This window comes from Zalophus californianus, chromosome 9 (assembly GCF_009762305.2).
Source record: "Zalophus californianus isolate mZalCal1 chromosome 9, mZalCal1.pri.v2, whole genome shotgun sequence".
In the NCBI taxonomy this organism is placed as follows: domain Eukaryota; kingdom Metazoa; phylum Chordata; class Mammalia; order Carnivora; family Otariidae; genus Zalophus; species Zalophus californianus.
Genome location: NC_045603.1, coordinates 57,745,902 through 57,772,403, shown reverse-complemented (window position 1 = coordinate 57,772,403; position 26,502 = coordinate 57,745,902). Strand labels below are relative to the sequence as shown.

Below are 26,502 nucleotides of genomic sequence, written 5' to 3'. Positions count from 1 at the left end.
GAAGGAAAAAAAATTTTTTTAAGATTTTATTTATTTATTTGACAGAAAGAGACACAGCGAGAGAGTGAACACAAGCAGGGGGAGTGGGAGAGGGAGAAGCAGGCTTCCTGCGGAGCAGGGAGCCTGATGCAGGGCTCAATCCCAGGACCCTGGGATACTGACCTGAGCCGAAGGCAGACGCTTAACGACTGAGCCACCCAGGCGCCCCAGGAAGGAAAATTTTCATAAATCATAGAAAGCACCAGCCTGATAGCTTGACTTCTCAGTGTTTCTCAGAAGATGGACTGTAATCCAGAATGGCTATTTTGTTTAGACTGGTTGTAAAACTAGGCAAGAGAAATTGACACTTTCAAAAAAAAAATCAACTATGGAAGAAACAAAACCTTTACAATTAAGTATCTGGATATGTAGAAAGGGAAGTGTTTTGACAACTAAAACAGATTTTTTGTTGGTGAAATTTGTTTTTCTAAGTTGTTTCTTTATGGTGCAGACTAATCCAATTTTTTTCTGAGGAAGGAAGTCAAGAGCTACAAATGCAACAGTTGTAAAAAACACTCTACCAACCCCTATTGTAATCTAGTAAGTCATATCTTTTGAACTCAAGTTTTGGTATGTTTAGATGCCCAGTTTAAAATGATTTTTAAAAGATAGGCAGTGGGGTGTGGCCTGACCAATAAAAATATCAGTAAGCAAAATTAGAAGTGACAGAATACATACTCCAGGTATAATTGTCTAAGACTTAAGGATAAAGCTCTCATGCACCTACAATATTCAGTCCAGAAATAAGGAGGCTATATCTAGTGAGCTGAGATTAAAGTCTTGGGCATATTACTGCTCACTTGCCTCTACATATGGCAACTGGTAAAAGTATATGAAGATACATATGGCAACTGGTAAAAGGTATATCAAAAATCTTAGTATAATATTAACTTTTACAATATGTATCTACAATTCACTTGTTCCTCCCATTATTGCTCCTTCCAGAAACCTGGACACTCTCCTTTGGTGGCCTCAGGAATCTTTTTAACATAATTTTTCAAGAAAAGGAAATTTTGCTTTGAGCATTAAGACACATTATGGTTCTATAATATTTATTAAATGGTTCTTGAAGTATTTGATTTTTTTTAAGAATTTTTATTTACTGATTGAAAGAGAGAGAGAGAGCATGAGCAGGGGGGAGGGGCAGAGGGAGAGGGAGAAGCCGACTCCCTGCTCAGCAGGGAGCTTACTGCGGGACTCGATCTCAGGACCCTGGGATCATGACCTGAGCCGAAGGCAGACACCCAACCGATTGAGCCACCCAGGCACCTGAAGTATTTGATTCTTGAAGCTAGAAGACATCTACATTGGTTTGAGGAGAGCTGTTATCTTTAAAAGTCTTTCTGTAAATCTGGAACAGAATAGATTCTTGTCAAAGGGATAGTAAAGGAAAACGACAAATCCCATTTATTTTCACATTCTGATTTGCTTAATGCTTCTATTAAATTCACATCATGCATAAAGATTTGCTTCCACATTTGCTGAAGCCTGCATTATAGGCTGAGCTACTACAGAACAAGAATACAAAGGACTTAATATAGCCAGTTGGAATGACAGGTTCATTGAGGCTTTCCAAGTTCAGAGTCATCATTGTTCATTCAGTAAGCACATATCTGAATGTCTACTATGAGTTCAGCATTATCTTGGGCACTACTAAAGTGGAAAGGAAGTTTGTATTTCTATAACACTACTACAGTTTTCTCTGGTATCCATCAATCTCCTGAATAATATTCACTGCTGATTTCTTTCATTTTGGCTTACACATATGTGTGGGTCTCTCCTATTCAAAGAACTTTTCCTTTGACACTGCTGTCCTCTTAGTTATCTCCCTTTAGTTCCAATATCCAACAGGATTTTATCAGTTCTCTATGGCATTTGACACTTGATAATCTCCTTGAAAGTTTCTTTTCCCTTGGCTTCTGTGACACTTTTATTTTCCTCTTTCATCTCTCCACTTCCAAATCATTACCAACTCTCAAGGATGGCCCTAGTATTTGCACCTTTTGGAGATATCCAGTACTAGTGTCCCAATGGTAATAGCCCAACTGGCCTCTTGGGCTCTATTTTATCCCCTACCTCTCCCCAGATACATTGCTGCTAGTTTTATTTTGCTAGATAAAACTATAAATCATGGTACTCTCTTCCTCAAAAACCTTTAATAGATTCCCTGTCCCTACTGAATTAAGCCCAAACTCTCAAGACTAGAATTCAAGGCCATTTATACTCTGGCTTCAGTCTGCTTCTTCAGATTTCTATTGCATCACTTCCTGACACATCTTTTTCCCAGATAAACTGTATTACTTATGACCTCCAGAGTGACCTGATGCTTTCCTGTCTAATGCCTTTGCCTCTGCCATTCCTTCAAGAAGGAACAATCTGTCCCCTTTTTCCATTCCTGTACCCTATCATATCTCTGCTTGTGGAAATCCTACGCATACCTCAAGGTATGGTATATTGGCACTGGGAATTAGAATCTGTATAGCAGCTCACTGTAAGGAGTTCATATACCACTTTTTTCATAAGAAATCTTCTCAGGTTCTCTCAATCAGATGAGATCTCTTTCTTAGCACTTTATACTTCTTTGTTTTGTATCAGTTTGTACTTCCTAAGGGCAGGGGGGCATGGTGTCGAATTCATTTTTGTATAATTAATCTTTGTTTCCATCATAGTACCTGATACACAGAAGGTGTTTAATGAGTATCTGTTGAATTGAATTAAGGGAGCTCATTTTTAAAATACTAAGGATAGTAAGCTAAATCAATACTTGTTTTAGTAGGGCAAAGGCTAGGCTCTAAAATTACTCACTTGCTGGATGCTTTAAACTTCCCACACTAAGATCTAAATAGCTAAAAGGGAAAGGTATAGAGTCTTACCACTCTTCTTGAGAAGTTCTCCTTTTCGGGATTTATCCAGGTTTTCAAGAAACTGTTCAAAAACTTTTATATAAGGAGCTAGACTGGTCTTCTTATAATCTAAATTATGAAGGCCATGCATTAGAATTAGCATTTTGGAAGCAAAAATAACATGACATTATAATTTTAAGTTTCTTTAAAGAATTTTCTAGAACACCACCAACAAGAAAAAGAATTATCTAGAACAGTACTGTCCAATATAATGAGTTTAAATACTCTAGTAGCAGGGCACCTGTGTGGCTCAGTCGGTTAAACATCTGCCTTCCACTCAGGTCATGATCCCAGAGTCCCGGGATTGAGCCCCACATCGGGTTTCCCGTTCAGCAGGAAGCCTGCTTCTCCCTCTGCCTCTGCCTGCTGCTCCCCCTGCTTGTGTTCTCTCTCTCCGTCAAATAAATAAATAAAACCTTAAAATAAATACTCTAATAGCCACATTAAAAAGGTAAAATTAATTTTAGTATTTTATTTAATCCAGTACATCTAAAATATTATCATTAACACATAATAAAAACTGAAATATTTTACATTCTCTTTCATACTAAGTCTTTGAAATCTAGTATTTTGTACTTAAAATACATTTCAATTTAGATGATACATTATCATGAGAAATACTTGATCTATATTTAGATCTGGGTTATAAAATAGACAGTGTAAAGGTAGGCTCATATACTCAAATTTCCCAAACATATTTAAAGTTCTCCAATAATTGAATCAAATACCAGTTTTAAATTTTATTAAACAAATTTTTTTAAATGAATCTTTTTTTTTTAAAGATTTTATTTATTTATTTGACAGAAAGAGACACAGCAAGAGAGGGAACACCAAGCAGGGGAAATGGGAGAGGGAGAAGCAGGCTTCCTGCGGAGCAGGGAGCCCGATGCGGGGCTCGATCCCAGGACCCTGGGATCCTGACCTGAGCCGAAGGCAGACGCTTAACGACTGAGCCACCCAGGTGCCCCTATTTAAAAAATTTTTTTAAAATATTTTTAAAGAGATTTATTTATTTATTTTAGAGAGAGACCCCTTAAGATTTTATTTTTAAGTAATCTCTATACCCAATGTGGGGCTTGAACTCATAACTGAGGTCAAGAGTTGCATGTTCCACCGACTGATCCAGCCAGGCACCCCTATCAGTTTTAAAATTTAAATTAATTAAAATTAAATTAAAAAAATCAGTTCCTTGTTTATACTAGCCACATTTCAAGTGCTTAATAGCCATATGTGGCTAGTGTATTAAGACAGTGGTGCTTGAAAATACACAAACCAACGGGCGCCTGGGTGGCTCAGTTGGTTAAGCGACTGCCTTCGGCTCAGGTCATGATCCTGGAGTCCCGGGATCGAGTCCCACATCAGGCTTCCTGCTCAGCAGGGAGTCTGCTTCTCTCTGACCCTCTTCCCTCTCGTGCTTTCTATCTCTCATTCTCTCTCTCTCTCAAATAAATAGATAAAATCTTTCAAAAAAAAAAAAAAGAAAATATCCAAACCACATGTACATACCTACTTTAGTAGTCAGTCTTTCTAGTATCAGACCAACAAAATCTATTGCTCTTTGTTAAGTCGCATACAATATTCTTTTCTTTAGAAATTGTGGCTTCAGTAATAAATAGTTTTACCACCAGAGCAAACATTAAAAATGTGAAGTTAGGGCCATTCTACCTGGAGACAATCAGAAGTTTATAGTCATAGCGCCTTAAGTATAGGTATTCTTTGCCTTATGTAAAAATTTTAAAATGTACACAAAATTTTGAATACACAATCTTAATTATCTATTTAATTACACAATCTATAATACCCAATAGGAGAAAAAACCTGAGAACAAGATGAGATTTGGATTTCGGTAGTGTGCTATATCTGCATGGAATAGTCCTCGTAATAGTTCGTTCAAAAGAATAAAAAAGGAAATTATACTTAAAAAAATTTTTAAGGGGTGCCTGGGTATCTTAGATTGGTTAAGCATCTGCCTTCGGCTCAGGTCATGATCCTGAGGTCCTGAGATGGAGCCCCGTATCATGCTCCCTGCTCAGCGGGGAGCCTGCTTCTCCTTTTCCCTCTGCCACTTCCCCTGCTTATGCTCTCTCTCTCAATAAATACATAAAATTAAAAAAAATTTTTTTTAATAAACATTATCTGATGTACTCGGGACTAGAAAAGGAATCTTGATGAGGATATTAAGGATGAGTATCTGAACTGTGGCAATTATGAGAGTACATTATATTTTGCCCTAAACTTTTATATATGAATTTCCTTACAATAATATAAAATGTATACCAAGGAAATAGTTTAGTTTGGGATCAGCCACATAATACTTTGAACCTTTAATTCAAGATTCTAAGCTCCTTGCATAAAGGTCTATATGTTTACTTCACTGTGGAATATGTAATAGGCATTCAATAATTACTTAAATATTTACTAACTACCTATTATATATTAAGTACTCTGCTAAATTCTAAAAACGTATAAGCCAAACTTTTTGGTTTTAAGAAGTTGTTAAATGAACTGGAAAAACAAGTCCTAAATGCAGTAATAGAAAACAATATATAATTAAAAGACCAAAGAGGCATATGGATAATTATAAGGCCAAAGAATCCACCAGTCAATGTTGACTGAGGTGGCTGTGAAGTGGGTCTTAGAGAAAAGATATAATTAGGGGCGCCTGGGTGGCTCAGTCGGTTAAGCATCCAACTCTTGGTTTCCACTCAGGTCATGATCTCAGGGTCATGAGACTGAGCCCCGCGTCCGGCTCCATGCTCTGTGTGGAGTCGGCTTTAGATTCTCTGCCTCTCCCTCTGCCCAGACTCCCCCTGCTCGTGCTCACACTCTCTCAAATAAGTAAATAAATAAAATCTTTAAAAAAGAAAAAGAAAAAAGATATAATTAAATAGGAGAGAACATTCCAGGATTTGTGAAGAAGGGCAGGAATAAATGGTACTAGTGTGAAAAAGGACAAAGGCTTAAAATCAAGAAGCTAAAGCGATAGTAAGGAACTTACACATCACTTATTCCAATCCCCCACCATCTCTAAAGCACCCCTGACTAATGGCTATTAGGCTATTTATGAATACTTGAAATGATAGGCAGTTTAGTTTATTTTTGAATAGTTATATTATAAAATTTCTCTTTATTTTTTATTTTATTTTTTTAAAAGATTTTACTTATTTATTCATCAGACAGAGTGAGCAAGAGCAAGAGAGAACGAGCAGCAGGCAGAGGGAGAAGCAGGCTCCCCGCTGAGCTGGGAGCCCGATGTGGGACTCGATCCCAGGACCCTGGGATCATGACCTGAGCTGAAGGTAGACGCTTAACCAACTGAGTCACCCAGGCATCCCAGAAAATTTCTCTTTAAAATCGTTGAACAGGGGCGCCTGGGTGGCTCAGTTGGTTAAGCGACTGCCTTGGGCTCAGATCATGATCCTAGGGTCCTGGGATCCAGCCCTGCATCAGGCTCCCTTTCCCTCTCCCGCTCCCCCAGCTTGTGCTCTCTCTGTCAAATAAATAAATAAAATCTTTAAAAAATAAAATAAAATCTCTGAACAAAAGAAAAAGATGTCCATCAAGAGACAATATTGTTAAAAAAATTGTGTTGAAGTCATGTATGCATGTTGTTAAAAAAAATAAAATAGTACTAACAGGTTGGAAAAAATAGCAGCTTCCTGCTCTAATTCTGACCTCTCCATCCTCCTGAATGGCAACCACTTTTTCTTTTCTAGCACCTACTTCTAACAGATGAACACTTCCAATGATTATAAATCCAAGGCCATTTTTCCTAGGTCTGTGGCTTTTGGGGGAAGGAGAAGTAGGCAGGGGTCAGAAAGCTAAGATCTTTTCTTAATTCTCAGTGTTTTGAAATTTCAAAATGATGTGCCTTGGTGCCGGTCTGTTTTATTATGCTGACCCTTTTCTTTTCTTTTTAAAAGATTTTATTTATGGGCGCCTGGGTGGCTCAGTTGGTTAAGCAACTGCCTTCGGCTCAGGTCATGATCCCAGAGTCCTGGGATCGAGCCCCGCATCAGGCTCCCTGCTCAGCCAGAAGCCTGCTTCTCCCTCTCCCACTCCCCCTGCTTGTGTTCCCTCTCACGCTGTCTCTCTCTCTCTCTCTTTCTCTGTCAAATAAATAAATAAATAAAATCTTTAAAAAAAAATAAAAGATTTTATTTATTTATTTGATAGAGAGAGACACTGTGAGAGAGGGAACACAAGCAGGGGGGGTGCGAGAGGGAGAAGCAGGCTTCCCACCAAGCAGGGTGCCTGATGCGGGGCTTGATCCCAGGACTCTGGGATCATGACCTGAGCTGAAGGCAGCCGCTTAACGACTGAGCCACCCAGGTGCTCCAATGCTGATCCTTTTCAATAAAGGGCTCATTTTTGCAATGGTTTCCTATATAATTTGGATATTTTTTCCCTCCCTGTTTGTTTTTCTGAAACTCCCATAGTCACATATTAGACCTCCTGAACCATTTTTTTTTTAAGATTTTATTTATTTGTCAGAGAGAAATAGAAAGAGAGCACAAGTAGGGGGAGTGGCAGGCAGAGGGAGAAGCAGGCTCCCTGCTGAGCAAAGAGCCAATGCAGGACTCGATCCCAGGACCCTGGGATCATGACCTGAGCTGAAGGCTGACGCTTAACCGACTGAGTCACCCAGGCGCCCCTGAACCATTCTAATTTTCTTTATCTTTTTCCTCCTTAAAATAACAACAAATTTATCTTTTTTTGTAGTACTTTCTGGAAAATCTTTTTTCTTTTCTAACCCTTCCCCTGAATTTTGTTTTCTAATGATTATGTTTCTGATTTCTAAGACCTCTTTCTTGTTCTCTGAATATTTCTTTTCATAGCATTCTGATCTTGCTTCATGGATGCACTATCTTCTCTCATTCTCTGAGGATATTACTTTTTTAAAAAAGGTTTTCAGGAGGGGCGCCTGGGTGGCTCAGTCGTTAAGCTGCCTTCGGCTCAGGTCATGGTCCCAGGGTCCTGAGATCGAGCCCCACATTGGGCTCCCTGCTCTGCAGGAAGCCTGCCTCTCCCTCTCCCCCTCCCCCTGCTTGTGTTCCCTCTCTTGCTGTGTCTCTCTCAAATAAATAAAATCTTTAAAAAAAAAAAAAAAAAAGGTTTTCAGCGTGCCTGCCTCGCTCAATTAGTAGAATATGTGACTCTTGATCTCTGGGTTGTGAGTTCGAGCCTCATGTTGGGCATAGGGATTACTTAAAAAAAAAAAGGGGTTTTCTTTGTTTCTTGCATTATCTGTTTTCTCTGAGTTCCTTTTTCCAGTTTATTCTGATTTTTCATGTTGGAGATGTTTTTTCAAATACTTTATTTTTTAAAAGATTTTATTTACTCATTTATTTGAGAGAGAGATGGGGGAGGGGCAGAGGGCGAGGGATAAGCAGACTCCGCGATGAGCAGAGCCAGACGCGGGGCTCGATCCCATGACCCTGAGATTATGACCTGAGCCAAAACCAAGAATCAGATGCCCAACTGACTGAGCGACCCAGGTTCCCCTCAAGTACTTTAGACAGAATGCTTGTCATTATTTTACAAACATTAATAGTAGAATGTACTATGTTTAGGTATTATGTTAGAGCTGGAATAGATGAACTGATTTTTGTTTGTTTGTTTTGTTTTTGTTTTATGGAATGATATGTGAGCTTGGGTTTTGAAAGAAGGTAGCAACATTTGACCAAGAAAGGTCAATCAGAGATCACAGATCTGCACTGTGTTACAACAGTCACTAGGCACATGTGGTTATTTAAAAATTAAATGAAATTGAAAATCAGGTTTCTCACAATTCAAGTGGAATGTGCCACATGTGGCTAGTGAGTACCACACTCGGCAGTGCATTACATTTCTATCATCACAGGACTACTGGCTCTGTAGCTATAGAGTGTCTCTTGGGTATTGGCATATGAAGATGTGGCTTTTTTTTTTTTGAAGATTTGCCTTCTATTAGCAGGAAGATTTATAAATTCCCCAGCTCCCTCAAATTCTTGAATATATAATTCAACCACAGTTTAGATATATATTTACCCTAACACTCATCTGGATACATCAAGAACAAAGAACAAAAGTACTGCATACATAGTAGTTGTTAAATAGGTTACTGTTGAATCTAAGATTGTGAGAGTCAACTATCAACACAAATTGATGATTTAATCTTATAGTATAGATCCTGGCATTTAAATGTTGCTTAGTAATTATCTGTTGACACAAATCGGATTCAACAACACCATTTGGGCAATTGATGAAGAAAGGACAGAAACATTGCTATGATATTATTTGTAACTGAGCTGGTTTCAGGATAAACATTGTATCCATTCTGGGCTGAATCCAAGGAGAATTAATTACTGGACTGACAGAAGGATGTCTATATAAGAAAATTATGTTAAAGTGAGACTTCAATATATTAACATACCTCTGGTTCTATGTTTGATATCAGATTCAGCTTCGTTTCCCTCCTTTCCCTCATCATTAATGGAAATGGCATCCAATTCATGGCAGATGGAGCTACAAATAATAGAATAAGAGAATTTTTTTTTTTTTTTTTTTTTTTTACTTTTTTACTCTATACTCAATATGAGGCTCGAACTCATGACCCCAAGATCAAGAATCACATACTCTACCAACTGAGCCAGCTAGGTGCCCCAGAATAAGAGAATTTTAATTTTTTTTTTTTTTTTAAGTAAGCTCCACGCCCAGTGTGGGGCCCAACTCAGGGCCTAAACTTATGACTCAGTGATCAAGACGTGAGCTGAGATCAAGAGTTGGACGCTTAACCAACTGAGCCACACGGCACCCCAGAATAAGAATTGTAAAGTTGGGTCTTGGTCAGTATTACCCAGTGTATGATAGCACAAGAATCCCACAAGATTTTCTATGAAAAAACTGTGTGACCACCTAAATTTGGGATATTCTAAAAATCACAATCTCTTCTTGGAGTTTTCCATGCATAACAGCATAATAAAAACTGGGAAATCTTGCAGTAAAGAACATTTTATCTGTTTAAGTCGTTATTTCCCAAACTTACTTGAATTTACAATCTTTTTATTAGAGAACAGCAGCCTGTGTTATGTGGAACTCACCAGGAAATGTTGCTCTACTACAACAGAGCAGCTGCCTCTCTGAATGGGATCTAATTCAATCTACTTCAAATTCCGAGTAACAATCACAAAGAAAAATGGAATGATCAGTGATCTGGAACATACCTTATGGTTGGAACAGTAAATGGATCAAACTGGTCCACTTTCTGTAAATCAATAGGCACAGAAATACGACCTGTAAGAACCAAAAGTTATAAACTGATGATTGTAAAATATAATCCTATGTGTTATTTTGGCTAAATTTTAATCTAAGGCTTAGAAAAAAGGGTTAGACTGGGGCGCCTGGGTGGCTCAGTCATTAAGCATCTGCCTTCTGCTCAGGTCATGGTCCCAGGATCCTGGGATTGAGCCCCGCATCGGAATCCCTGCTCGGCGGGAAGCCTGCTTCTCCCTCTCCCACTCTCCCTGCTTGTGTTCCCTCTCTCGCTGTGTCTCACTCTGTCAAATAAATAAAAAAAAAAATCTTAAAAAAAAAAAAGAAAAAGGGTTAGACTTATCTGTTAAAAACAATAGCTAGAAATTACTTCCACATTAGGTGTGCTTTTAATTTCTCTTAAAAAAACGAAAAAAATAGGGGCGCCTGGGTGGCTCGGTTGGCTAAGGGTCTGCCTTCGGCTCAGGCCATGATCCCAGGGTCCTGGGAGGGAGCCCCACATTGGGCTCCCTGCTCAGCGGGGAGTCTGCTTCTCCCTCTCCCTCTGCTTGTGCTCTCTCTCTCTCTCTCTCACAAATAAATAAGTAAAATCTTAAAAAGAAGACAAATTAAAAAAACAAACAACCAAAAAAATAGGTATGAAAGAATGTTGGACTATTATCTAGTGCTCTTATCTCTACTTTTATTTCTATCTTCTTCTTCCTAATATCCTTTTATATGTAAGTACAGAATGATATCAAATTTAGTGAGTCCTGAAAATGAAATAACATAGATATAGTTCATTTCATTAACTTGGTTTATTTGCTGAGATTAGAACAGACACCTATATGTTGGGCATCTTTTTAAAAGATTTTATTTATTTATGTGACAGAGAGAGAAAGAGAGAGAGAGCACAAGCAGGGGGAGCAGCAGGCAGAGGGAGAGGGAGAAGGAGGTTTCCCTTTGAGCAGGGAGCCCGATGCAGGGCTGGATCCCAGGACCCTGGGATCATGACCTGAGCGGAAGGCAGACGCTTAACAACTGAGCCACCCAGGCGTGTTGGGCATCTTTAGAAAGCATTTTGGAAATAAAATAGCATTATACTACCCTTTCACAATATCCACACCTGGGATACCTCATAAAATTCATTACATCTCAGAAATGAGATAATGAATCCAAAGGATGCCAGGTAAATAACAAGTAGAATAATTAAGAGAATTGGGAGTAGCTATTTGAAGACAGAGTAAAAAGACTGCAGCTGCTTAATGGGAAAAAGGATATAATCAAAATGCATATACTTATGAACATATTTATTTACCCAAACCCTGAAGTTTAGAATAAGGGCATACCCACTATAGCTTTAGAGTCAGGTTTAAAAAAATATTAAGAAATATATAATAAGCATTGGGTGCTATATGGAACTGATAAATCACCGAACTCTACCTCTGAAACTAATACACTATAGGTTAATTAATTGAATTTAAATAAACTAAAAAAAAAAAGAAATATTAAGCTTATTACCCAAAGAAGCTGAAAACACATAGTTGATAGGTTCGGAAAGAGGCAATTCAAATATAGGGACTAGAGAATCACTACAGATTATTAAAGGAAACTAGGCAACTTAGGAGAACTGAATGTGTGACAGACACTTTTCTAAGCACTTTACATTTTATTATTTTTTTTCATTAATTTTTTAAGGATTTATTCATTTGAGAGAGAGAGAGCACAAGCAGGGGAAGAGGCAGAGGGAGAGGGAGAAGACGACTCCCTGCTGAGCCGGAAGCCCGACATGGGGCTCGATCCCAGGATACGGAGAACACGACTCGAGCCGAAGGCAGATGCCCAACCATCTGAGCCACCCAGGCACCCCAGCACTTTACATTTTAGATTTTCACAATAACCCACTGAGGTAGGTACTATATTATCTCCATTTACAGAAAAGAAAACCAAGGCACAGAGAGTAATTAGCCTAACATCCCACAGCGAGTGGCAGAGTTAGATTATTAATGCTAAAAAGGACAACTATATACAACTGTATATGTCTCCTGGTTGGATGAAGCAAAGTTTATGTCAATACAGGAACTGTTATATTTATTTTAAAGTCAGTTTCAGTCCATCAAAACATATCTAAGAGAAATGTGAAGGAGGAAAGCTAAAACTATGGAAAAAGAACTGAGTGAGGAGACATAGTGGGAAAAGCACAGAACTTTGAGGGTTTTTTTTTTTTTTAGATTTTATTTATTTATTTGTCAGAGAGAGAGGGAAAGCACAAGCAGGGGGAGCAGCAGACAGAGGGAGAAGCAGGATCCCCGCTAAGCAAGGAGCCCAATGTGGGACGCGATCCCGGACCCTGGGATCATGACCTGAGCCGAAGGCAGACGCTTAACCAACTGAGCCACCCAGGCGTCCCAGAACTTTTGAGTTTTAAGAACTGAATTCTGTTCTTAGCTCTGACACAATTTAAGACTGTGAACAAGTCACATTAACCTCTTGGACCACTGTTTTCTCATCTGTACAAGGAGAGCTGTTGTCCTGTGATTTCTAAGTGCCTCTATAGTTCCAACACTAAACCTCAGAAACTCAGAGGAAAATTATTTGTGTAGTGGAAACTCATCTGGTAGCACTAATTGACAATTAAAAAATAACTTAGGTATTAGCTGATAGTCTTTCAACCTTCAATATCTCAGACATCATACATATTCACACCCAGTGACATGTTTACTAAAATAAAAAATAACTCATTTTTCTTCTAGTTTTCTTTACTTTCTATACATTGTACCTGTTTTAGGATGAACACTAAAAGGGCTCTTCAGTAAATGATTGATTCCTTTGCTAACATTGATATCCAGCCGTGGAAAACAGTACTGGAGCATGATCTCCCATTCAAGCAAGGGTCCACATTTGTCATTTTTAGTATTATCCTAAAAGCAGATGCAAGTCTAGCATGAGGATCAGTAGAAACTTTTGAGGATTTCTTTAAGAGGTTAAAAAATGGCTTTCAATGATCTTTAACTTACTAAGCAAAACAATTAGAATTTAATTAAGAATTACATTATTAAATTTATAATAGAGATTTCAGTGGGATATACCTGCCAGCTGATGGCTTTCTTCAAATATTCCCAACGCTGAAGTGAATTGTGATACTTCTGGAAGTTTTGCTGAAGTTTCTCATGAATTGGTGATGAATCATTAAGGAACACACTCATTTAGAGCACACTGATGAACAACTTATTTTCACTATGTATTACCACAAGGATATCAAAAGTTTCTAGGAAGTAATTATCGTTTTCTAAAAAGCAAATATGAATTAAACACATATCCTTAAGAAATTCCCCTGTAAAAATATATACTGATTTGACAGAAAGAATGCCAAAATAACTATATGGTTTAATGTAAAACCTTTCCCTGGTCTGTACATATTTTGATTAAATGATCCAGCATTCTTTAAGTATCCATTAATTCTATGAAGATCAACTTCCAAAATGAGGAAATTTATTTCCAAAAAGGTCTCATTTCTTTTTTTAAGATTTTATTTATTTGACAGAGAGAGAGACAGCCAGAGAGGGAACACAAGCAGGGGGAGCAGGAGAGGGAGAAGCAGGCTTCCCACGGAGCAGGGAGCCCGACATGGGGCTTGATCCCAGGACCCCGGGATCATGACCTGAGCTGAAGGCAGACGCTCAATGACTGAGCCACCCAGGCCCCCCAAAAAGGTCTCATTTCTTATTGTATTCTAGATAAGACATAATAAAATGCAGAAAAACAGGAGATGTTTTGTGTAAAAAGATTAAACTTATAAAAGTATATAAGAATATGTAGGCAGAACACATTTATAATATCATAGATCAATACATGTAGCTCATATAGAAATGGCCTTGGGAAAGGATATTTTCAGGAACAAGGGCTAAAATCTTATCCCAGCTTTCTTTATTTTCAAGAATATCTTGATCAACTAAGGCATATTCTTCAAAGTATTTTTTTATTATGTTTATAGATTTGCTGTAGAAATAACAATAGCACAGTCCTAATACTATTAGTAACACATACACCGCATAGTTTTTCTTGCCATTTGGGAGGCTAGTGCTTGCTTCTATTGAAAAAAAAATTTTTTTTAATGAGCATATATTAGTCTAATAAGAAGACAAACAGAATTAACTAACAAACAGAAATTAGCTATGTAAAATGGGAATAATGCAACTTCAAAGGGTTATGAGAGTTAACTAAGACATTCTAAGGGGGAAGAACCTAGTATAGTACCTGGCTTAGAATAGATATTCAAGAAATGTTTACTTCTTAAACTCTACAATTTAGCAGGTTAATGGCATCATAAATACGTAACAAGGGTAGAAAGCAACCAGGCCAGGACAACATAATAATACATCAGTAGTAGTGTGGGATAGAGTCTACAGTTCCTCCTCTGAATTACTTGCTTTAACATCTCAACAATTATGTAGTGCTTAGCAGTTTGCAAACAGATTTCACATCTATTGTTTCATTTTATCTTTGCCACAACTCTGAGAGAGATGGAGCAGATGTTGTTTTCCGCATCATACATTTAAGGAAATAGAGGCTCTACTATTTTGTCAGGGTCTTAGGAAGCTGCAGAATAGAGATTCTTACTCATTGCAGTGCTCTTTTCACCTAGAGAAGTAGTGAATTTAGTGGAAAGAGTATGGGTTCAAAACTAAATTCAAAATTTAGGCAGATTAGGACACGAATCTTAAAAATTTAACAATTACTTGTGTGGTACCAAAGAAATTACACAATCTTTCTAAATCCGACTTCAACTATAAATGGAGATACCATCATGTCCCTCATGAAGTTATTGTTAAGACCAATAAGAACATTTGTAAAGCACCTATCATGAATGCTGCAGCATAAAATAGCCATTCAATTAACTTTAGCATTATTATCTGTAAAATGCTACCCCAATAGAGAAATTTGGTAACAATGTAATTCTAAAAGCACAAGTAGGTAAATCAGATACAACTTAAGCTGCATGGAGTCTTTTCCAACAGACCTGACAAAAGGGTGAATTTTTTCACTTAGGTGGACTTTCTTTTTAACGTCTTGACCACCCTGAAAAAGAAACCATCAAAAAAGAACTTCATGTATATGACACAAATGAAATAATTTAAATTTTTAAATGTGTTCTAAAGATATTGATTAAATTCTGTCAAAATATAGAAGTTTAGATGTTATTTTATATAGTCTCAATACCTGTAACTTTCTGGGTTAACTTTGCTTGACATAACTGAACTGGAAAAGTAATTTTCCTTTTGCTACAAAGGAGGATACTTACAGTAAAATAGGAAAGATCTTAAAAAATGTAGCTACTATGATTATTTGATCTGCTGGTAAGATCATCTACTCTGGAATGTGGATGCTATAAAAGATAGTTTCATTTTTTTCACTAAACATTTCAGGCTTGGTAACATCTAGCAAACAAAGAAGTGTAAAGTATTATTGAGATCTTACCTTTACAAGACTCAAATACTCAACTATCCCGGAACGTACTGCAGAGGACAATTTTCTAACCGATTCATCACAGACCCAACAATGAACACCTCTCCTTCCAGAATAGACCCAGAGACGATGCTTAAATCCAAAGTCCTCTGAGGAGGGGAGAAATAATAGGTTTTAAAATCTATAAATAAATTTACAAACTCCTGGTTCTTGCTTACTTCCTTGGCTTCATTTTTACCTCTTATCCACATGTACTCGCCTTAGCTATACTAAATTGTGTGGTTTCCTGTGTCTCCCATGGTCTTGCCTTCATTGCCTATACCTATCCTATTCTCTCTGCCAAGAATTTCTTGACGCCCCAGCATTTCCATTTCTCTTCCTGACCAATTGCCGTTTATCATTTAAGGCCCCATCTAGGGATATTAAAAAAGTTAATAAATTTAAAGTGTTTAGAACAGTGCCTGGTACATAATAAGCACCTTAAGAGTTAGCTATTTTTTTCTTTTTTTCTTAAGAGTTAGCTCTCGGGGCGCTTGCATGGCTCAATTGGTTAAGTGTCTGCCTTGGGGTCCAGCCATGATCCCAGGGTCCTGGGATGGAGCCCCACGTCAGGCTCTCTGCTCAGTGGGAAGCCTGCTTCTCTGTCCTCCGTTTGCCGCTCCCCCTGCTTGTGCTCTATCTCTTTGCCAAATAAATAAATAAAATCTTTATTTATTTAAAAAAATTTTTTTAAAGATTTTATTTATTTATTTGCAGAGAGAGACACAGCGAGAGAGGGAACACAAGCAGGGGGAGTGGGAGAGGGAGAAGCAGGCTTCCCGCTGAGCAGGGAGCCCGATGTGGGGCTCAATCCCAGGACCCTGGGATCATGATCTGAGCCGAAGGCAGACACTTAACAACCGAGCCACCCAGGTGTCCCAATAAATAAAATCTTAAAAAAAAAAAGTTAGCTCTTTTTAGTATATGTGCTGCTGAAGCAAGGACAAAAGTTAGCTTTTTTTTTTTTTTTTGAGAGAGAGAGAGAGAGAGAGCGAGCGAGCGTGCGTGCACAGGGGCGGGGAAGGGCAGAGGGAGAGAGAGAATTCGAAGCAGGCTCCTTGCCCAGCGTGAAGCCCAATGTGGGGTTATATCCCAGGACTCTGAGATCATGACCTGAGCTGAAATCAAGAGCTGGAGGCTTAACCAACTGAGCTACCCAGGCACCCTGAGAGTTAGCTATTTTTAATATCATTATCATCCTTATTATCACCTTTTCTGATCCAATCTCTTTCTATTCCTGTAGGCACTCCTGCTGTTCTCTATCCCCATGGCAACCTGTGCATATTACTAAACTAAACGTAATCCTCAATTTTATTTGTTTCCTTCTTAGACTGTATAACCTACTTGAGGCAATCATTATCTTTCATATTTCCCTCACCTAGGACAGTTTGTAGCACACAGAACTGCTGACTGATTTGGGAAAAAATTCACTGGTTTGATCAACAGCTTTATTAGAGTTTCAACTACAACTTTATTCTAATCATCTTTTATTTTCCAGCCATATGTTTCAAGGAAACATGTTAGAAATCTATGAGATTTGATTATAAAATGGTATAGATAGACAAATACTCAAACAGATTCTTGCATCTGACCCCACTCAGACACTGCCAATACTTGCCCTTCAGTGCTCGGTCGATTATGTGTATGGCCATCGTCATGAGGGTCCAGCACTTAGAACATATGTCTGCAGAACTGGAGCAGAGGCATCATTACTCACTGTCAGTGATATCACCCACCCTACCAGCAGGGCATGCAGTGCTTACCTACAACATCTCCTCACATCATCATAGTCTGTCATGTCAATGTCAAACACCAGTTCTTTTTCCTGAGCCTGGAAAGCTCCCAGCTTTACTGTATTGTGTTGATTGGGCTGTAAGGAGAAAATATCAATCAGTTTTGATAAGAGCTGTCATGCTGCCAATTATGCTATTTTCTATCCACACAAAGAAAGTGACCAAAGAGGAATGAAAAAAACCATAATATAATGCCAACTCTACTCAGTTAAAGTTCATTAATTTGGATTCATCCAGAATTGATGACAATGTAAATTTCATCTACCTAAAACAGGTTTTGATAAGTATATATTACCACAGATATTTGTTTTTTACCAGTTCTACTGAGATATAGTTGATATGTAACATTGAATAATAAATATTTGTTAATCAATAGAAATCATAATAAAGCTTTTTTAGGTTTCTGATAAGGAAAAGTACATGCAAATAATTAATGCCCTATTGTTTTAAAGACCTTTAATTATTACTGGACATATAAGTAACAAAAGTGTATTTAAAAATTTTCAATAATTCAGAAGATCTCAATTAGTTTGAGCTGAGCCTTTGACTCAACCTGTAAGTAGCCTCCTTTGAGGCTAGGGGCTACCTGGTATATAAAGCAGACTGAATACAGATACCTTGCTCTTTTCAGACCTGCACAAAAATGATAGTAAAGGTTTTCTTAAGAAATGCATAAGTCTTTTAAAAAAGGATCACAGGGAAAAAATTTTTTTTTCAAAGATTTTATTTATTTGACAGAGAGAGACACAGCAAGAGAGGGAACACAAGCAGGGGGGGGAGAGGGAGAAGCAGGCTTCCCGCTGAGCAGGGAGCCCGATGTGGGGCTCCATCCCAGGACCCTGGGATCATGACCTTAGCCAAAGGCAGATGCTTAACGACTGAGCCACCCAGGTGCCCTGAAAAATTTTTATTTATTTATTTATTTATGTATTTATTTTATTTATTTATTTTTAAAGATTTTATTTATTTATTTGAGAGAGAGGGAATGAGAGAGAGCACAAGAGGGAAGAGGGTCAGAGGGAGAAGCAGACTCCCTGCTGAGCAGGGAGCCCAATGCGGGACTCGATCCCGGGACCCCAGTATGATGACCTGAGCCGAAGGCAGTCGCTTAACCAACTGAACCACCCAGGCGCCCTGAAAAATTTTTTTTTAAATAAAAAAAATTAAAAAGTACGAGAGAGGAGAAAATACCACCACAATTTTTATAAGAATACCCGTAAGAGCTGAATCTTAAGCTCTCAGTAAGGAAAGATAAGAAGCAATCCAATTTACACCTCAGCATCCCCCAAAAACTCAGGTGACACTGGGTATCCCTGGGGGGGGGGAGAGAGAGAGGTAGCGGTGAAGCTAAGATTAAAAACAGGAGTATCAGTTAAAAATCTGCTTATGAAGCAGTTAGTTCCCCAGATTCCTCCATTTACTCAGCAGAGCCAGGTGACTACGCTTTCAATTCCCTGGTAAAGACACCTGAATTATTATCTGGAGAACCTCAAACAGTGGGTCTCTCTGGACTGGGATGGGGGTAGGAACAAAAGGCACAGTTGAGGAAAGTGTATTGTACTGACATACAGGGGATTAAGTGGACATCTACGGGTGGAAAGTTAAGACCCCTCTCCCCCACTTCTATACCCTATCACTGCCACCCCAGGCAGAACACCAGAAGATTCCTCTCTGAAGAATCTGATTAGGAATGTCAGGCACTATTATAGGCTCTGGAATAGAAGATCAGTGATCAAAACAAAGATCTCTGTGCTAGTGGAGTTTTCATTCAAGCAAAAATCTAGAGAAACTGATGTTGGAGCTTCCTCCCCCCAAAATGGCCCAACCAGATCACCCTGTAATAAAGAAATCTCAGCCATGTATACATAACTTCCAATCAGCTTTTTTAGTACTCTATTTTTAAATATAAACAGCATGCAAGAAATTATCAGACTTACGAGGAAAGCCTCTAATATGAAAGAGGAGAAAAAATGGGAAAATAAAAGCAACTTTGAGAAAACAGATTGCACAACAGAAAACAAACTATCATTGATATCCTCAGAAAGATAAGACATATCAATAAAAAAAGTATAGGATGCTCTAAAAAAATCTTGGCAATTGAAATATAACAGCAGAAGTGAAAACCACTGAGGAAATTCCTCAGCAAGTAGAGCAAAAGAACAAACAAAATAGAAAATAGGAGGAAAAAAAAAATTAATGGACCAGTCCAAGACACATAACATCTGACTTTTGGATTTCTAGAGAGACCAAATAAAAATTACAGATAGAAAAAATTGTATTTAAGAAAGAAAAGATAGGTGTGGGTGCCTGGCTGGCTCAGTTGGTAGAGCATAAGACTCTTGATCTCTGGGTTGTAAGTTCGAGCCCCATGTTGGGTATAGAGATAACTTAAAAATAAAATCTTTTTTTTTAAACTTCAAAATAAAATCTTAAAAAGGAAAATTTCCCAGAATTGAAGGACATGAGTTCATGATCATAAGAGCCCATCAAGTACTAGCACAATAGGTGAAAAAGATGCACACCAAGGCACATCATTGTGAAATTTTAGTACATTAGAACAGAGGGGATAGGTAGAAAATCCTAAGAGCTTTCAGGTCCAATACAGTGGAGCAAGAATCAGAATGGCATTAGTCTTCTTAACAGCAACACTGGAAACTAGCATATCATGCAAAATTCTAAGGGAAACTGATTTACAAACTCAACCATTAGTTAAACATAGAGGTAGAATGAAGTCATTTTCCAGATACAGAAAGTGTCCAATATTTTCTTTTCCATGCACCTGTTCTCTGGAAGCTCCTGGAGGATGTACTTTACCTTAAAGAGGAAGTAAACCAAAAAGAGAACAAAGGATTTGGGCAATACAGGATCCAAAATGGGAGAGAGGTGAAAGGAAACCGGGGTGATTACAAGACCATATTTATCCATGAGGCTTAGAGCCATCAGTCCAGCTTGGAGGTCAGAAAGCTGCCGGTGAAATTTCTTCAGGATGAAACTGACAAAAACCTGATGGGTCTGAATATATGGGGAGACTTAGACAATTGGTAAGGAGTCTGGGGTTGAGTTAGTGATCTAACCCTGATTTTTAATCTAACAAACATATTAGGACATGTGGAAATGGGAAGGGAAGCGGTGAGGTTAAACAAAAAAAAAGCCAAATCCTTATCTGCCAGAGAAGAAGGTCAGTAGATAATGCTTAAAATGGAAAATGAAAAAAATATTAAAATGTTATTTACACACAAGGGGCAAATACCCTAAGAATCAGCTAAAAAGAAAGTAGTTGCCTCTGGGGAGCAGAAAATAATGGGAGTAGGAGACTCTTAAAAAAAAAAAAGCCTGGGGCACCTGGGTGGTTCAGTCAATTAAGTGTCTGATTTTTGATTTTGGATCAGGTCATGATCTCAGGGTCACCGGATCGAGGCTGGCATTGAGTTCCATGCTCTGTGCAGAGACTGCTTGAGATTCTTTCCTTCTGCCTCTCTCCCTGCTGGGTATGTGCGCTCTCTCTCTCTCTCAAATAAATAAATAAATCTTAGAAGAAAAAAAAAAAAAGAAAAAACTCCATACAAAAGCTATTATCCCATGAGTGTGTTTCTCCCCCATGTACTTTTTTTTTTAAGATTTTTTATTAAATTTATTTACTTGAGAGAGATAGAGGGCAAGCAAAAGCAAGAGAGAGAGCACAAGCAGGGGAGAAGGGGCAGAGGGAGAGACAGAAGCAGATTCCCCACTGAGCAGGGAGCCTGACATGGGGCCTGATCCCAGGACCCTGGGACCACGACCGGAGCCGAAGGCAAAAAGCAGATGCTTAAATGACTGAGCCACCCAGGCGCCCCTCCCCCACCCCATATGTGTATTTTTAAGGAGAGAAAGAAGGGCAATTTTGGTATGTTCATTCATTCAACAAATACTTACGGTGTTCTCTCTCTGCCAGGCACTATTCTAGACATTTAGACTATATCAGTGGCAATGGGTAGGAGGAGTGGCAGGTTGCAGTAGGCCTCACTGAGTGAAGACTTGAGGAAATGAGGGAAGGAACCAAGGAGATATCTGGGGAAATGGGTTCTGGACAGTGGAAACTGCTTGAGCAAGGGTCAGTGTGGCAGGAGCAGAGTGAGTGAGGGGGAGAGAGGGGCTTTAACTCTGAGTGAAATGGGGAGCCACTAGAGAATGGTTTTGAGCAGAGGAATCACAGAATCTAACTTGTTTTAAAAGGATTGCTCTGGCAACTGTGTTGAGAATAGACTCTGGGTATACAGGAGCAAATTGTTAGGAAGTTTTTACAGTAATTCAGATGAAAGATGATGAGGATGGTAGTAGCACTGGTACCAGTGGTTGGATTTCAGATACTATTTTGGTAGAGCTAAAGAGATTTCCTAATGGAATAGATATAGGAGTATGAGAGATATAGAGGAATCAAGAATAACTCCATGGGGTGCTGGCCTGCCTCAGTCGGTAGAGCATGTGACTCTAAATCTCCGGGTCACATTGGATATAGAGATTACTTAAAAAACAAAAATAATAAAATTAAAAAAATGCAAAAACAAAACAAAATAAAACACCTCCATTGCTGGAAGACAATGTAATTCTTTTAAAATACGCTCCTTTAAACCATGCTGACTTTCTCATTTACTCTTTTGGCCAGATACTCAATTTTTTTGTCCTAGTGAGAATACAACCAACTCACTTCCAAATGATTTCCAGTCAGTAATGTAGAATATCAAAGAACAGAAAATATTGCAATCTACTTGCAAAAAGTTAAAGTGGGACTCAATTAGAATAAACTCTAAAAATTTAACCTCAAAACAATGGGAGCACCAATCCATTCCTGGTTTAAACAACAAAACTACAAAATACATAAAAAACCGATTTCTTACTCTGTGGGAATATACCGCGCCTATATCAATCTTGTATGGATTCATTTTCTGCATCTCCTTTTCCAGATCACTCTGGTTGTTGAAGGATTGGTAGCGAATGTAAATATCATCTTTCAATGTGAATGAAAATTCACGGTGTTGAAAGTAATTCTTTATTACTGCAAAATAAATATACAACTTTAAAGTTAATTTGGTAATTTATTCAGCTCAGCGCATTAAAACATTAACCAATGATAAGATATTTTTAATGAGCCCTCTGCACAACGCTGTTACACGTTAAAAAAAAAAAAAAACTAGTCCCTAATCTGAAGGGGCTTACCATCCTGCAACTGATAGGAAAAAGTAAAAATGAGGAAAAATATGCAGAAATATTTTAAAGATGTAATGTCCCCTGTCTCTCCTCGGCGGACACTACTAAGTTCAGCTGCGAAGAGTTCAGTACCTCTCGTCTTCCGGGAGATGCCCGGCTGTCCCTGATAACAGAACATGCCTCTGCAGCTTCAAGCTACGACCCAGTAATCTCCCTGGCTCAGGCACCGCGGTAGGTAAACGGGGCACTGAACGTGAGTGCCACCACGTAGTGGTAGGAGCAGCGGCTCTTTCTTTTACCGTGTGGCCGGAGGCTGGTTACCGTAACCTCTCTCGGCCCACTTATACCTCTGAGGTGGTGGGAAGGGCTCGAGATAATGCGCGAAGGCGCCCGGCATAATGCCTAGCGCACAGGAGGCACTTCATATTGTCATTCCAAGGTACCCTCCCAGAACCTCTTCACCCTCCCCGCCGAACCACTACCCACTCCCCTCCCGGCTTCCATCACCTCCGCCATAGTTGAGCCAACGATAGTACTGGGCGTAGGGAAAAAGCCTCCGGTAGTAAAGCTTAAGCAGCTCAGGCAGCTCGGCTGGGTCAAACGTCTCCATGGAGCGCGGGACTCAACGTCTGCAGGGTTACCACAAGAATTGGCGGGAACCACACAGCCGGAGCCTCTGACACTGCGCAGGCGCGCTGTGCCCGTGGCCCGGCGTCTGCACGGGCCGCTGGGAATTGTAGTTCCCACTTGGGGGTTGGCTTAGAGCGCGGCGTGGTCTGGGCCTTTCAGCGTCCTCACTAGGTCAGCTGCTCTGGTGGGTAGAAGAAAGCCGCTCCCATTCCCGGAAGGAAGGTCTCCTACAAAAAGGTGAGCCCTTGAGCATATTGACTTAGGTTATTAAGATGAAGTAAAAAAATGTTCCCCGCTAACTTTTTGAATGTTTTCGAAATAACGCATTTGAACAATGCAAAGCAATATCTTTTTTTCTTTTTTTATTCATTTCAGAGAGAGCACAAGGAGGCAGAGCTGCAGGCAGAGGCAGAGGGAGAAGCAGGCTCCCCGCTGAGCAAGGAGCCCAATGCAGGGCTCGATCTTAGGACCCTGGGAGAATGACCCAAGCCCAAGGCAGACAACCGACTGAGCCACCCAGGCGCCCCTAAGCCAATGTCTTTTTGAGAGGGTTTGGAAATTAATTCTTCATAGAATTACTAGGTCCAATATGTGGAAATAAACGAAGACCAACCAAATAAGAAAATCAAAGGCTATTTATTCAAGGGGGTCAGCTGCAGACACTTGAGTTTTGGCAGAGACTCAAAGGCAGGCAGAGGAGTGGGGAAGCTTTATAGTGGGGGAAGAGGGGAGGTTTCAGGAATGTCCTGATTCAACGGGAAAGCTGTAGTTGGGGTAACTAGGAGTAGGGACATTCTGTGGGATTGATTAGGAGCGCGTATTGGCTTTCTCTGGTTGGTCCTAAATTGGAAGTGGCCACAAAATCTGGGGAAGCTGATATTTATTAATCAAGTCCTGGCCATCTGGGGCCAATTGTTACAGGGGTTACTAGAGACAATGGTCTTACCTCTGCAAGTCTGACTTAGAGCAGGCTGGCTTCCTGAGCTGTTTATTACAGATAGGGGGACTGGTTACCTGGGTTGGCTTCTTCAGGTTGTAGGTCACGGTTCTGTTTTGTTTTTGTTTTTACATAAACTCTACGCTCAACGTAGGGTTTGAACTCACAACCCTGAGTTGCATGCTCTGTGAGCTGAGCTACCCAGCAGCCCTCAGAGTTCTGTTTTTATATATGGTCTGGCTACTGTTCGTATATTCAGTCTCTCAAAAAGAACACCCAGGAATGCTAAAATCTGAATTAGAGGAATCTTGCAGAATCCTGGAGAGCTTTACAAGTATAAAAGGAGCCTGTTTGCTACTAATGTGCAGATCTGCCAATCAATCTTACCTGGTAAAGATACACCTCATTGCAAATGTGGACTGGGTGGGCAGTCTATAATCACAAAGATATCATGTCACTTAAAAACCATCATTTTCATGAATTTTATGTTTGCAGTAACAGTAGGAGAGCAGGGAGAGCATAGAGTCTCTAGTAAGTTATTATTAGCCTAATCTCGAAAATGATCACGGTCTTTCAGCTTCTGTGGGCAAAGTGGTCAAAATGGGCTCTGGGCAGATCATACTTACTTGAATATTCCTTGAAATCTGGTTTCCTGCACAGATCTTAGTTGATTTTCATAATCCTTATGCATCTTGTTTTGGGTAGGGTGAGTTTTGTTACTGGGAAGGTCTTTAATAATAATGACGAGTGCTCTGGGGAGTGCTCTTTTCCAGAACCATATCTGTCTGGACTGTTTAATGGAGGTTTCTCAGTTTTCTCATTGCTGCCTTTAGGAACTGACTTCTTTGGGATATTTGGGAGTCCCCTGTTTGAATTTCAGGACCACTAAGGAGGGCAACACCAGAAGGAGCTAAGATGTAAGGGGAGAAAGCAAAGGAAGTTACATTTTTTGAGTTCTTACTATCTGCTCGATTTATTTAACATCAGTTTTCTCATCAGGAAAAGGAATAATAATAATAGCTAGTATTTATATAGCATTTGCTATGCTGTCAGGTATCCTTCTGAGAATTTATTCTTCCACTTTCCACCTGTCAGAATGGCTAAAATAAAAAAGACAAGAAATAACAGGTGTTGGTGAGGATGTAGAGAAAAAAGAACCCTTGTGGACTGTTGGTGGGCATGTAAATTGGTGCAGCCACTGTGGAAAACAGTATGGAGTTTTCTCAAAAAATTAAAATAGAAATACCATATGATTCAGTAATTCCACTACTGGGTATTTACCCGAAGAAAATGAAAGCACTGGGGCGCCTGGGTGGCTCAGTTGGTTAGGTGTTGGCCTTTGGCTTGGGTCATGATCTCGGGGTCCTGGAACTGAGCCCCATGTCAGGCTCCCTGCTCAGTGGGGGTTCTGCTTCTCCCTCTCCTTCTCTGTTCTCTCTCTCGCTCTTTCTCAAACAAATAAAATCTTTTAAAAAATTTAAAAAAAAGTACTAATTAGAAAAGATATGTGTGCCCCTATGTTTATTGTAGCATTATTTACAGTAGCAAAGATATCTAGGCACCCCAAATATCCACCAATAGATGAATGGGCAAAGATGTGAGGTACACACACACACACACACACACACACAATGGAATATTGCTTAGTCATAAAAGAGAGTGGGATCTTGCCATTTGCAACAACATGAATGAATCTAGAGAGTATTATGCTAAGTGAAATAAGTGAGACAGAGACAAATACCTTATGATTTCACCATGTAGAATCTAAGAAACAAAACAAAGAAACAAAAAACCAGACTCTTAAATACAGAAAACAAAATGGTGGTTGCTGGAGGTGAGGTGGGTGGGGTGGGGGGGTGGGGGGGGGTGGGGGGGTGAAATAGATAAAGGGGATTAAGAAGTATTAACTTCCAGTTATAAAATAAGTCACGGAGATGAAAAGTACAGCATAGGGAATATGGTCAATAAGATGGTAATAATACTGTTTGGTGACAGATGGTGACTACACTTACTGTGGTAAGCACTGAGTAATGTATAGAATTGTTAAAAAAAAGAATTTATCAGGAAACTTGGGTGGCTCAGTCCATTGAGTGTCTGACTCTTGATCTCAGCTTGGATTTTGATCTCAGGGTTGTGAGTAAAAAAAATTTACCCCTCATAACCCTATATGGTAGATACTAATATTATCCCATTTTGTAGCTGGGGAAATATTCAGAGAATTTAAATACTTTGTTCAAGGTCACACCAGCCAGATAGCTCTCTGCATTTAACCCCTAAG

At 39.2% G+C, this 26,502-nt stretch overlaps 2 protein-coding genes across 5 annotated transcripts in view; one reads left to right on the top strand and one right to left on the bottom strand.

Moving 5' to 3' along the window:
- Positions 1–1,187: 1,187 nt before the first annotated feature.
- On the bottom strand, positions 1,188–23,356 carry PRIM1 (DNA primase subunit 1). Its single transcript, XM_027592242.1, has 13 exons — positions 23,165–23,356; positions 22,348–22,505; positions 17,444–17,550; positions 17,299–17,372; positions 15,654–15,790; positions 15,196–15,254; positions 14,065–14,174; positions 13,265–13,353; positions 12,955–13,096; positions 10,148–10,217; positions 9,358–9,449; positions 2,913–3,011; positions 1,188–1,390 (listed from the first exon to the last, which is right to left on the bottom strand). Exons 1-13 carry the CDS (start codon positions 23,265–23,267, stop codon positions 1,371–1,373), a joined length of 1,260 nt encoding a protein of 419 aa, XP_027448043.1. The 5' UTR covers positions 23,268–23,356; the 3' UTR covers positions 1,188–1,370.
- HSD17B6 (hydroxysteroid 17-beta dehydrogenase 6) overlaps positions 11,925–26,502 on the top strand; it is a 48,385-nt gene continuing 33,807 nt past the window's right edge. Inside the window, exons 1-2 of one of the 4 annotated variants that reach the window (XM_027592245.2) lie at positions 23,416–23,524; positions 23,663–24,614. Coding sequence is in view for 1 of the 4 variants with exons in the window: in XM_027592243.2 (XP_027448044.1) it covers positions 12,014–12,084 (71 nt within the window). In the remaining 3 variants the exon portion in view is untranslated. Of the gene's footprint in view, positions 12,085–23,415; positions 23,525–23,662; positions 24,615–26,502 lie in introns of those variants that run through there. The other 3 variants (XM_027592243.2, XM_027592244.2, XM_027592247.2) reach the window with 3 other exon arrangements.